Below are 12,785 nucleotides of genomic sequence, written 5' to 3' on the forward strand. Positions count from 1 at the left end.
CCAAATTTGAACTTAGCTCTTCCTGACTCCAAGTCCACAACTCTATTCATTATCTATTAGTCCATTTAATTTAAGGCCTAAACTAATAAGTAATAAGTATTTGTGTATACTTCAGACAGTATGAAGACCTCTAAAATTTATATATCTATATCTATATATCTATATATATATATATATATACATATATATGTTTAAATGATTTTTCAGTGGTATTCAGAATATGTTCTCTCTATCTATATGTATATGTAAATATATATATCTTAGGGTTTTTCATAATTTCAGATGGTAAAATTAATTGGCAAATAATTATCCAACCTATGATCTAACCACTTTCTTTTACCATTATTTGAATACTTTTAACTATGATTTAAGCTTTTACATTTTACAGAGACAACTAGATGAGAAGAGGCTACACAAGAAAAGGCACCTTATGCTGAATTACTCTAGTAAAATTTCTTGCTTACATAAGGCATTCAATAAATTTGTTGATTGCATTTGTTTAATCCTGAAAGATCTCTCAGTAGGTGAGCCAAATTCAAACATCCTATTGTTGGTACTACCTCCCCTTTTACTCCAAAGTTACTTCACCCATTTGATCTGTGCTGTTATTAGTCTCGTGCTCCCCCACCCCATTCTAGCCAATTCAATGAAATTCCTGTAACAAATGTAAGAAAGATCATCACTATTAAATTAATTATTTCTTTAAAGAAAGGATACAAGAAATCAATAATTTCACATACTACCATCAAGTATCCATATATAGCAGTGAATTTCAAAAACATAATTGGAATAAATTTTTTTTAGAAATTAAATGGAGTTAAGGATTCCTTGAGAAATGTATAGAAAAAAATTATGATAATGGTAAAGTGTTTGTAGTTTTGAAGTTGGCATATTCCTCCTTCTTCTAACTACTACTCTTTCCTTCTTGTATGCATATACATTATTATACATTTATATGTTGTATATCTATGCAATAGTGTGCTAGAGTCCCTACAGGCAATGAGAAAATTTTTAGTGTGAGCATTTACACCTTAGGAATCAGCAAATGCTGCATAAAATGACTTGACTTATTGTTTTGTTGATTGCCTAGAGTTAAGAAAATGGAGAAAACATCACTATTGAAAATTAAATTTAAATGTATGCTGTTTGTACATTACCAGTACAGCTCCCTCTAGATGTACATATTGTTTCCCCAATGAGTTCCTTTAGAACAATTTGTTCCATTTTTGTCTCTATACTCAATATATAATAGGTGACTAATAAAAATATGTTTCTATTAGATAACAAAGTCTTATAGCATGAATATAATGTCCTATTCTATATTCTGAGGTCTGAGTACAAAATAGAGTTTTCATTGAGTTCTGAGGGGTTTGACTTTTCTCATGGGGAAAGACGTCTGAAAAATAGAACCACAAATGTTTACAAGAAGCATGACATTCTTCTAAATTAATGAAGAAAATAAAAATGGAATGTCAGCCAATGTTTGGCATTAAGATTGGCATTTTCTCTAGTCTCTCTCTATTTTATTAGTCTCTTGCCAGTTCCATGGGGAAATATTTGCATTTTCTGAATCAATAATTAGATTTCCCATGGAAAAAGATACTTTCACCTTTATTTATTACAAGCTCTTCTTTTGAAGCTATAATCAATATCTATTTAAATATTTTGATAGGGACCTGGTTTTAGATGCTCAGTTTCACTAATGGTGCTATTAAAACAGGCTGTAAGACTATGATGCTTGAAATTCCCAGGATCTTTTCTAGTAAAGGATCATGACTGTTTTTAGGCAACATTCTTCTGAATGGGATGGGACATGGCATCTGTGGGTGTGCATCTGTGTTTGCATGTATGTTCACATAAACATATATACATAGCTAGAGATACCTATAAACACCAATAAACACTTACAAATTCTTCTCTGTGCCTCTTCTCCATCTCTCTGCATCCTTCTTTCTGTCTTCAATTATAAATACTAAATATTCATGCCTTGGCAGGGAGTTAAATTCCCCATAACTAGAGGTATTCAAGTAGAGGTTGAATGACTGCATTCTAGTCATAATATAGAAAAACATTCTGTTTAGGGAATGGGTTGGAGAGCATAGGCTCTGGGATTCCTCTTTAAGATACAATGATTCTATGAAAAATACCACTGTTGTCAATTTAATAAATTTTTTAAAACATTTACTATGGAAAGGATATATGGCTATGTCCAAAATGCTACATTCTGTCTGATATTTGGGATATAGAGGAAAAATAATGATATTATAGCATAGTAGAAAAACTAAATGGGCACAAATAATTGGAATACTAGTTACATGTGATTATTGTGCCAAAGTGAGTTCTAGGAGAGATCCAATGAAGAAAAGGAAATAGGCTTGGAAGGAAAAAAATGATTCTGAGAGTGAAGAATCAGGGATTTTATTTTAGGCACTATATAGGTGGGAGAGAGAGAGAGAGAGAGATATGAATGGATAGATGGACAGATGGATGGATGGATGGATGGATGATGGATGGATTTATAGATAGCCAACCAGCCAGTCAGTCAACAGACAGATAGATCTATCTATATGTATATGTATATGTATATATATATATATATGTAGATATAGATATAGATATATAGATATTGAGAGAGACAGAGATGGAGATGGAAAGATAGAGGGATATAAATGATTCCAAGTGCTTACTATGTTCCAGGCACTGTGCTATAGAATGGAAAAGCAAAAATTTGGAGGCTTCCTCATGCTGAAGATCTTCAAGCACATGCTGAGTGACCATGTCTGCTTTCTTTTAGAAGAGGAAGTAGCAAGGAGCTGGCCTCTTAAGTCAGTCGCTTAGCATTTATTAAGTGCCTGCCATGTTGCAAGCACTATATATACTATATATACTAAGTATTGTCAATGAAAAAAGTCACCCCTCCTCTCCAAAAAAGACAGCCCTTACTCACAGTCTAATGAAGGTCACAGAAACTGTGTACACCTGAAGGAATATACAAATTAGATCATGGGTGGTCTAAGAAGGAAGGAGTAAAAGGGAGATTTTAGGTGAAATTTGAAGGAAGTTAGGGAAGCCAGGAGGTAGAGGTGAAGAGGAAGAGTATTCCAGGTGTGAGGATAGCCAATGGAAAATTAGATTTGAGAACATGTGAAGGGGTATAAGGCATAAGACATTAAAAAGGTTGGAAATAAGGTTTTAAATGGCTTTACAAGTCAAATAGAGGATTTTATATTTGATCCTGGATGTGATGGGAAGCCACTGGAATTTATTGAAGAGGGGATGACATGGCCAGATGGATGTCCTAGAGGGGAGAGATTTGAGGCAAAGAAATCAGGCCACTACAATCATTGAGGCTTAGGATGATAAGAGCTTGCATCAAGGTGATGGCAGTGTCAGAGGAGAGATGCTAAGAAGATAGATTTCGGGTGTCCCTTCCAATTCTGAGATTCTGAGATGCTGAAGAAACTACCTGCCAGTATCAATTGATAGCCCTTTGCATGGTTCTTTACCTGCATCATCCAATTTAATCCTTACAACAAGTATGTGAGGCAGGTATTATTATCTTTGTTTTATAGATATAGATACTGAGACTCAGAAAGATTAAATGACTTCCCTATAGTCACAAATAATAATCACCAAAGGCATGATTTAGACCTATGTGATTTGAACACATTAATTAATTATCAATGCATTTTGCCATTATATTTTCCACAATTAATTCTTCTTTGAGACTTCAGGTTTGAGAAATCTTTCTCATCAGGGCTCAAAGGCTAGATTTGGGAGTTTTCTCTATACAGAGATAAATTTAGGGAAAAAATTAGATCACGGGAGAGAAGAAAGCCAAGGGAAAAGACTAGGAACCAGTCACATATACTAGTACTGGGGTTCTTAAGCTATGGGCTATGAATGATTTTCTTTTTTTAAAAATAGTGCTATAATTATTTCTATTTCCATTATGACTATTCCTTCAAAAAATTCCGAGCATGAAAAATCCAAAAGCTTCATGGGGTTGCTAAAGAGATCCATAGCTCAGAAAAAGATCAAGAATACTAGTGGGAGGAAGAAGAAAAACCAGTAGTGTGATACTCAAAGCTTTTTCCTGGGGCACAGAAATTTAGAGATGGCATGGACAACTTGTTTGATCTTTCAGTAGTAAAGAAATAACTGATCTTAGCAACTGGTTAAGTTAGATAGGAAGGTAGCAGAAAATCTCTTCCTTCTCCAGGAACTCACTCTAGATAAATTCTTCCTTAATTTGGCCCTGCTTCCTTGATCTCCCTCCCTTCCATAATGACCCTAGAGCAGGAGCCTCAAAATGTCTTGGGATTTCCATTCAAAGAACACTTCATGCAACTTGCTCTGACTATTAACATTATTGACATAACTCTGCTTGGGAAGAAGGTGACCAGAGAAATAGGAGGAAAACCAGAAGAGATCAGTGTCAGGATAATTAAGGAAGAAGAAAAGATCAAGAAGCAGAGGGTCAGGGCAACTAGGTGGCACAGTGGGTAGAGCACTGGCCCTGGATTCAGGAGGATCTGAGTTTATATACAGCCTGAGATACTTGATACTTACTAGGTGTGTGACTTTAGGCAAATCACTGAACTCAATTACCCCACCAAAAAAATTAACAACAAAAATCTTCCAGAGGGAAAGCTAGATGGCACAGTGAATGGAGCAGCAGCTGGAGTCAAGGAGGATCTAAGTTCAAGTGTGGTCTCAGACCAATTACCTAGCTATGAGACCTTGGGCAAATCACTTAACCCTGTTGCCTTGCAAAAATAAAACAAACAAAAGACAAGAAGTAGAGTCACACATAAGGAACCAAATCCTACCCTTGAAAATAAATGGGATATGATTTTGAGTGTAAGAGCAATAGCACCTGGGTCATTTAATTAAAATGTGTCATACTGATAGTGTGTAACTTTTTAAGTAATGATATTGATTTCTGTACAAGGTCTAATAGAATCAATCACTTCATAGCCACAGCATAAATAGCAAGAAATCTCTTGTAACTTTTTTCACTCATACTTTATTGAATTGGCAACTTTATTATATGATGCTCCATATATATTCGATGTTGGTCTCTTAGATCACTAAGGTTTTAGAGTTAAAATTACTAATACTTTGTTGATATAACCAGCGTTTTAAGAACTTTGAATTTTTTCTAAATCATGATGTTTCCTCAGCTAATCAATGATAGTAAGAGATAACCCAAGATAACCCTTATGATTACCAAGCTTGAAAGAACTCAGACAAGAAAAAGGTGTGGCTGGGTTCCAACTGACAGTTGCAGATAATTAAAGGTAGAAAATAGAGCTAGCCCCACTTGGGGAAGCACTCATCTAAGACTACAATTATGTTGCTTATAGCCATATGAGTACCTTTAGTACTCAATCTATAGGCAGAAAAATGACACATTTAGAGCTGAACCTTATTTAGAAGTCATCTAGTCTAGTCAACTTATTTTATAGGTGAGAAAAGTAAGACTCACAGATGTTGAAGTGAGTTGCCCAAATTAACATGGGTAGGAAGTGGAGAGATGGGAAATAGAACTCAAGGCCTCTGACTTCAAATTTAAAAATATGACTATATTCTGTGCTTTGCCCTCCAAGATGTTTTCCTTGTCCTGCTTTTTCTTCTAGCTGGACCTCCCACTCCCTGATTGTTGTTTTATTCTTGTTGTGCCCAGGTCCAAACCATATTTAACTGCCTAGTTTCCTAATATGCTGCTTTTGTGGAAGTTTACTATATTTTAGCTTTGGTACAGCTTTCTAGTTCTGCTATCTTGATTTTTGAAATGAAACATTATGACAAAATGACAGCATTAATTTATTCAACTTCCCTTGGTCAGCAAGTGCTCTCTCAATCTCTTGTCTGCTAATTCCCAGCATCTTGACCCTCACTTCCTTCAGAGACAGTCCATTCTAGTACCAGATAGTCAAAAGTGTTAGAATATTATAATATACTGAGCCTTTCACTCAAATGTTTTCATTAATAGTGTTCAGACCTTCTTAAGGAATGAGGAAGTATTTTACCAGGCAGCAGAAAATGGCAAATTCAGGAATCTTGTTGGAATAAGATCAAAATAGGGAAGAAAAGAAAGACAGGCCATTTTTAGGGAAGAATGAAGCAACCTAGTTTGGCATTTCTCAGATTCTAATCTCTATAATATTTATTTATGTATTTTAGGGAATACCACCATTTAACTATATCATTTGTCTAGTATCAGGGTGACACAGTGCAGAGAGCACTGGACTTAAGATTCAGGAGACCTGAAGTTCAAATCTGGCCTCAGATACCTCTAATTGTATAACCCTGGAGAAGTGACAAACTGTGTGCTTCAGTTTTTTCATCTGTAAAATAAGAATAATATTTGCCCCTACCTTCCACGGCCCTTGTGAGGATAAAATGAGATAATTTTAGTTAAGCTCTTTGCAAAACTTGAAAGCATTATATAAATACTATTAAGACCAGAAACTGTTAATTATGCATTTTTTCAATTAACAAATAATTTTTGCTCTTCCTCCCATTTTCCTTCTCATGGAAAAAAAGTCAAAGAACTACTAATTAAAATGCATGTTTGTGCTTATTATCCTCAATATGGCTTTGTGCATAGTAAAGACAACACATTTTTGTTGAATTGTATTACATTGGAATTTGTTTTAGAGGTTTCACAAGGGTAGTGACTGTATTTTATTAATTTTTTGTTTGTCATCTCTTCCCTTAGCAGTATTTATTAAAACTGTCTTGCACATAGCAGTGACACCATAAATATTTAATGAATCAAGTTGAATTTACATAATTAAGATGGGAATAAATGAACTCATACTCTAACACCAATTGTTAACTCTTTCAGACCATTTTTATTTATTCCCATTTCCTATCTGGCATATTAGTAAAGTAGCACAAAACGGGTCATCAAGACACTTTTGCAGAATTCTAGTTCCAGAGAGGAGTTGACAACCAGACTTATTTTGACTGTTTGTGTAAATGACATCACTGTATGGTTAAGAGACTCTTCTGGGCAATACAGACATGTACAAGATACTTAAGACTTGGTTCAAGATGAAATAATTATTTGTTGATTCTTCCCCTCTAGAAATCTCTCAGGCCACTTATTTGTGTTTTGCTATACCTCTAAAGATATCATATTTAATAGGATTTTGTAGGTATGTATCTCATCCCTTCTACTAAATTGTATAACCCTTAGTGGTAAATATTGTTCCATTTTGTCTTTGTTTTCCCAACCCTTGGTATACAATTGATTTTTTTTTAGGGTTTTTTTTTTTGCTAGGCAATGGGGTTAAGTGGCTTGCCCAAGACCACACAGCTAGGTAATTATTAAGTGTCTGAGACTGGATTTGAACCCAGGTACTCCTGACTCCAGGGCTGGTGCTTTATCCACTGCACCACCTAGCTGCCCCCTACAATTGATTTTTAATAGATGTTTGTGCAGATGAATTGAATTGTATTATAAATTCTCATGGACAGAAAGAATTAATATATTGGTCATCTAGAGAAGTAAATGGATACTTAATAAAAGTTAAAATGAAGTCCAAAACATATTACTGGTTTATTAGTTAATTTGAATGTCATCCCTTTTATTCCTTCCTCATTTTACTTCCTCACAAAGGAAGGAAAATGTGAAACCTCTATTTATTCTTCCTCCTCCCTTAAAAAAAAGAAAACAAAAAACTTCTGCCACAGGCAAAGTGCGTGTTTTATTCCCCAGAATCCCATAAAGAAAATTGAATCTGGGTCTGTGACTTCAAAATTTTTACTTTCTCTTCAATAGTGTCCACTAGCAATGGATGTGCTAATGACAGCTATGAAATATATGAAAAATTATCTACAAAAATTGACATCCTGATCTTCAAAGGGCAAGTCCTTTCCTTAACCTTCTTCTTCCTCCATCTGTTTTTCTACTGAAATACAAAATTTTCTGGTTTTTTAATGAGAAAATTTCAAAACCCTAAAGTAGGATATTGTTCAAATTTTGCCAATTTTTGTTCAATTTTATGATCTTAAAAGTTGTGTTGGGTTTTTTAAGGTTTTTTTTTTTTGGTAAGGCAATGGGGTAAAATGACTCACCCAAGATCATACAGCTAGGTAATTATTAAGTGTCTGAGGTCACATTTGAACTCAGGTCCTCCTGATTCCAGGGCCAGTGCTCTATTCACTGCTTCACCTAGCTGCCCCCAAAAGTTGTGCTTTTTAGAAGCAAAACAGGATAAGTCAATTTAGGAACACTGCTCTCTACTGCCTTAGTATTACCTGGGTGGGGCAGTCCAAAACTCATGACTTTTAATTGTATTTATACAATCCTTCTTCAAATACTTAAAATGCTAATGTGCTTATTATAGTCTTAGTTTGGTGGATCTCACTGTAAATCAGTTTTCTGAAAATTCATGTTCCATGGCCCTGTTTGTATGGCTAGAAAGTGACAAGATGGATTTCTCTTAAACCCTCCTCAGGATCACTAATCCTGCATAATCCTAATTTTTCTGGTTGACATGTTTTATTTACCAGTTGAATGTTTTATTTACCAGAATACTCATACTCCAACCCTGACTCTAAATGAGCTACTCCTGATAATCCCCTGTATGATAAGTCAACACAGTACGATACTCTGGAGACTCCATTTCAAAGAGACTCTAGACATTTGAATCATGGAGGAAGTGCACAGGCTCGGCGTCAGAGGAATGGAGCACTTCTCTTGGAATATTAGGATATATGGTTCAATTCTTATATAACTTCCACACCATAGAGTTGATGTAGAGAAAGATGATTAGAGGGACTATATCATCCTTAATCATCCAAGAAATACCAAGTAACACTAATGATTCTGTGATTATTAGACTATCAGAATTTGTGGGTTGGACAAGAACTCCAGAGGTCATCTAGTCTGCTCAGGAATATCCTCAACACCTCTGCATCTAACTTTTACTCTAGGGCTTAAGTAGACTAAGATGTTTTTAACAAAATTATTGAAAGAAAAAGGGGCTATCTGGTCAACTTTTAATTATCCAGAAGCTCAAGGATTAAATTCCTTCCCTTGTTAACACTTGAACTAGAGGAAGCCAATCGGAGTTCTCTAGCTGGTTAACATCTTAACTTTGGCATGTCAAGGCATTATGTAGCTGAGCCACAAAAGAAGAAAATAAAGCATATTACTAATACTAATAATTATAAAGACGTACAATCCTACTGTCTCTGAGAGGAATTTATGTAATAGAAAAGAGATTATCAGACTCAAGTTAGTCTTTGGGGATCATGGAAGAGTTCAGCATGACTGTAGGGAGTCTCCTAGAGTTGCCTTTTTACAGTGGTGTTTCTTGTGTGTTCCTTTAGTGAACTGTTTGTGGGAAAGCAGTGGGTAAGCAATTATGATATGTCTGTATCCCCCAATTTAAGATGTATGGTGTATGACTCTTGATATTAATAACCTGCTGAGAAATGTTTAACAACTGACTTTCTGAAGAAAAAAGTACATAAAACTCACTTTGAAGTTTAATTTGCATTATTATTTATGTTCTCCATCACTTTCAGGGATTAGCAAACTAAAGTCCACTGGTCCTGTTGCAACTTAGTTCATAGGCCAGAAATAGGGCAAGGTCCAGTTTTAGCCTTCAGACTTTAGTTGACCAATCCTTGAACTAGACAAAACAATAAATCAAATTGTGATTTATAGTATTTGCTGATTTCCAAAGTATAAACATCCACACGATATATTTAACAATTGCCTCTTACAAGCTAGGTTAAGCTGAATCTAGCCCACCTATATTTAATGATACCTTCTCTAGACTGAGAATTCAAGTACTAAGAAGGTGAGTATGTCATAACTAATGATTCCAATAAAAGCCAGGATGTCTCTCAAAAATGGAAACTATTTTGAAATTTTTTCCCTATCCCCCAGGAATGTATTTGTGATTTTCATTAGATTGTAGGCTCTTGGGGGTAGGGACTGTTTTGTTTTGTTTTTGTTTTTGTTCTTGATTCCCCACTAATTAGTGCCTAGCACAACAGTAAGTGTTTAAACAAATATAGTAGCCCCACATATTTCATGGAACTATGAAATAACATTTAGGAACATTTTTTCACATATTTTGCTTGCCCAATGTGGTACAAAAAAAATAAATGTATTTATGTGACACATTTCAAATGAACCACTCAAAGTATAAAGTTAACTTTGAACTCAATACATTTTGGAGTATAGTAAATGGTATTTATCAGGTGAGTGATATATTCAGATATAAAGAATACTCAGCAGAGCTAAAATCTAGGTCTCTGGGAAGGAATTGAATGAAAATTGCTCTTGTCAAAGGTAAAAAAAATTCCAGACTTTGTAGCTCCCACCTAATGCCCAGAAGCCTAAGCTACAGATCCAGATCTATAAGGCTGTCTGAAGAGAAAATTGACCTTTCAGCACCAAAGTCCAAGAGTCATGAATATCTCTTATGTGAAAATTTGAATTTTTAAATTTAAATTTATTTATTTGTTATTCCAAGTTTTCAGCATTCATTTTTTTGTAAGATTTTGAGTTCCACATTTTTCTCCCTCCCTCCTTCTCCTCCTTCTTTTCCTTGACAGTGAGTAATCTGATATAGGTTTCATATGTGTAACTATGTTAAATATATTTCCATATTAGTCATGTAATAAATGATTAATGAAAACACAAGGAAACAAAAAACTCTAAGAGGGTATGAAAATTTGATTTGTATAATTAGTTCAACAGAAATTATTTGGAGATCAGTTTTACTTACAGGTCATTTAAGTTAAGTCAGGTCAACAAGTATTAAATTAAATGTCTATAGTATGCTTTTAAATCAGAGCATTTCCAAAGTTGTGGCTATTCATTTTGTATGACTGAATTATTAGGCAAGGAGAAAAATCAAAACATTAGTAAGACTCATAGGTCAGCTTACCCAGGGATTCCACCTGATTCTAGCTTATTGGCGATGTCCACATCCCAGGACCAAACATCAAACTGCCACTTCCGGAGACCCAATACTCCACAAAGCACCGACCCCGAATGGATGCCTATGCGCATGTCAATGTCATGCTTTGTCCTTGACCTAACATACCTGTTCAGAAAAGTCAACACATATGCATATTAGGAAGGGAAGAAGCTCATCTTCAGCCTTTGTGTACTGTCAAAGTCTTGCTTGAGAACTGGAGAACATGGAAAAATGAGGAATGATGAGAAATTTGTCTCAATCTCTTCTGTGTGCTTGCCAGGTCAAGGGAGAATGGAAATATAAATAGTAAAGAACAGGTGATATGCTTGGAAAAGACAAATACAGACTGTAGAATAAAAATTAGTGAATGGAATCTTGAATAGTGAGTAAAAATTGTTAAATTTAGAGTCGAAGAACCTGGGTTTAACTTAGGTAATCTTGGACAAATCATTTTTTCTCTTTTGGTATCAGTTTCCTCAGTTGTAAAAGATGTGGTGTATGGGATGGAGACAGGTTAAACTAGATGGTCTTTAAGGTACCTTTTATCTTAAACCTATGATGAACTAAAACTCTATTCAAAGTCAAAGATTCCTACATTAATTCATTTATTCATTCATAAAATTTTTTTCAGAAGAAACAGGCCAGAAAGGTGTGGAGACCCAAAACTTGGCTTATAATGATAGGGTGAAGCAATTAAGTTTGTCTAATCTATAAAAGAGAATACTTAGAGGGGAAAGGAGCATAAACATTTATATTGCATGCTCTCTGTGATAAGCACCACGCTATTGTTTTTTACATATATTATCTTAGTTGATTTTTACAATATTCCATAAAAATAGGTGCTATTATTTTCCCTCCTTTTACATTTGAGGAAGTTGAGGTAAAAAGAGGTCAAGTGACTTGCCCAGGATCACAGGACCAGTTAGTGTAAGAAGAACAATTTGAATTCAGGTCCTTAACTCTAAGCCCCAATATTGGAGCAGCTTCATCTCTCCAAGTTCAAATCTGGTATACAACACTTGCAAACTGTATGATCCTGGACAAGTCCCTTAACTCTGTTTGCCTCAGTTTCCTCATCTATCAAAGGAGCTGGAGAAGAAAGTAGCAAGACACTCTTGTATCTTTGCTGAGAAAAATAACAAATTAAGTCATGAAGAGTCCGATGTGAATGAATACAAACAAACACTAGCACAAACACTATTGCATGCTTTTAAATCAGAACATTTTCAAAGTTGTGGCTATGCATTTTGTATGTTTGAATTATGAGGCAAAGAGAAAAATCAAGCACCCAGGGATTTAGAAAATCAAAGCTGTTAGCCTATTTTAATTCTTTCATATTACAGATGGAAAAAATGAAACTGTAAAACTAAGTGACTTCTTAAAGGTCACCATGAGAGTATATAACAAAAATTGGATTTGAATTCAGGTCCTCTAACTTCAGACTCAGGTTTGTTTTTTATATTTTTCTTTCCAAAATTTTATGATATAATAGTCTTTTCTGGGTATTTGAGAGCTTTCACATAGAATTAATAGTAATTGACCTTGAGACATACTTTAGGTTGTTGTAGATAATGCTTCTAAATTTGGATCATTTGACTCTAACCATCATTCACCCTATGAGGGAAGTATTATACATATAATTCCCATTTTACAGATGAGGAAATAGAGGCCCAAGAAAGGTTAAGTGATTTCTCCAAAGCAGGCAAATGTCAGAAGCAAGATTTAAATATAGACCTTCCTTGACTTTTCAGTACAACTCTTTTTGTATCACACCACACTGCCTCTAAAAGGGAAGAAGTATTAGAATTTCTTTATCTAGCCTCAGAA

General features: G+C 34.7%; 1 protein-coding gene across 2 annotated transcripts in view; it reads right to left on the reverse strand.

Moving 5' to 3' along the window:
• The window catches only part of ADCY8 (adenylate cyclase 8), a 397,409-nt gene that overhangs the window by 177,318 nt on the left and 207,306 nt on the right, over positions 1–12,785 (reverse strand). For both annotated transcript variants that reach the window (XM_074202342.1, XM_074202341.1), the window contains exon 6: positions 10,926–11,084. In XM_074202342.1, coding sequence (XP_074058443.1) covers positions 10,926–11,084 — 159 coding nt within the window. The remainder of the gene's footprint in view (positions 1–10,925; positions 11,085–12,785) is intronic.

Source organism: Macrotis lagotis, chromosome X (assembly GCF_037893015.1).
Source record: "Macrotis lagotis isolate mMagLag1 chromosome X, bilby.v1.9.chrom.fasta, whole genome shotgun sequence".
Lineage (NCBI taxonomy): Eukaryota > Metazoa > Chordata > Mammalia > Peramelemorphia > Peramelidae > Macrotis > Macrotis lagotis.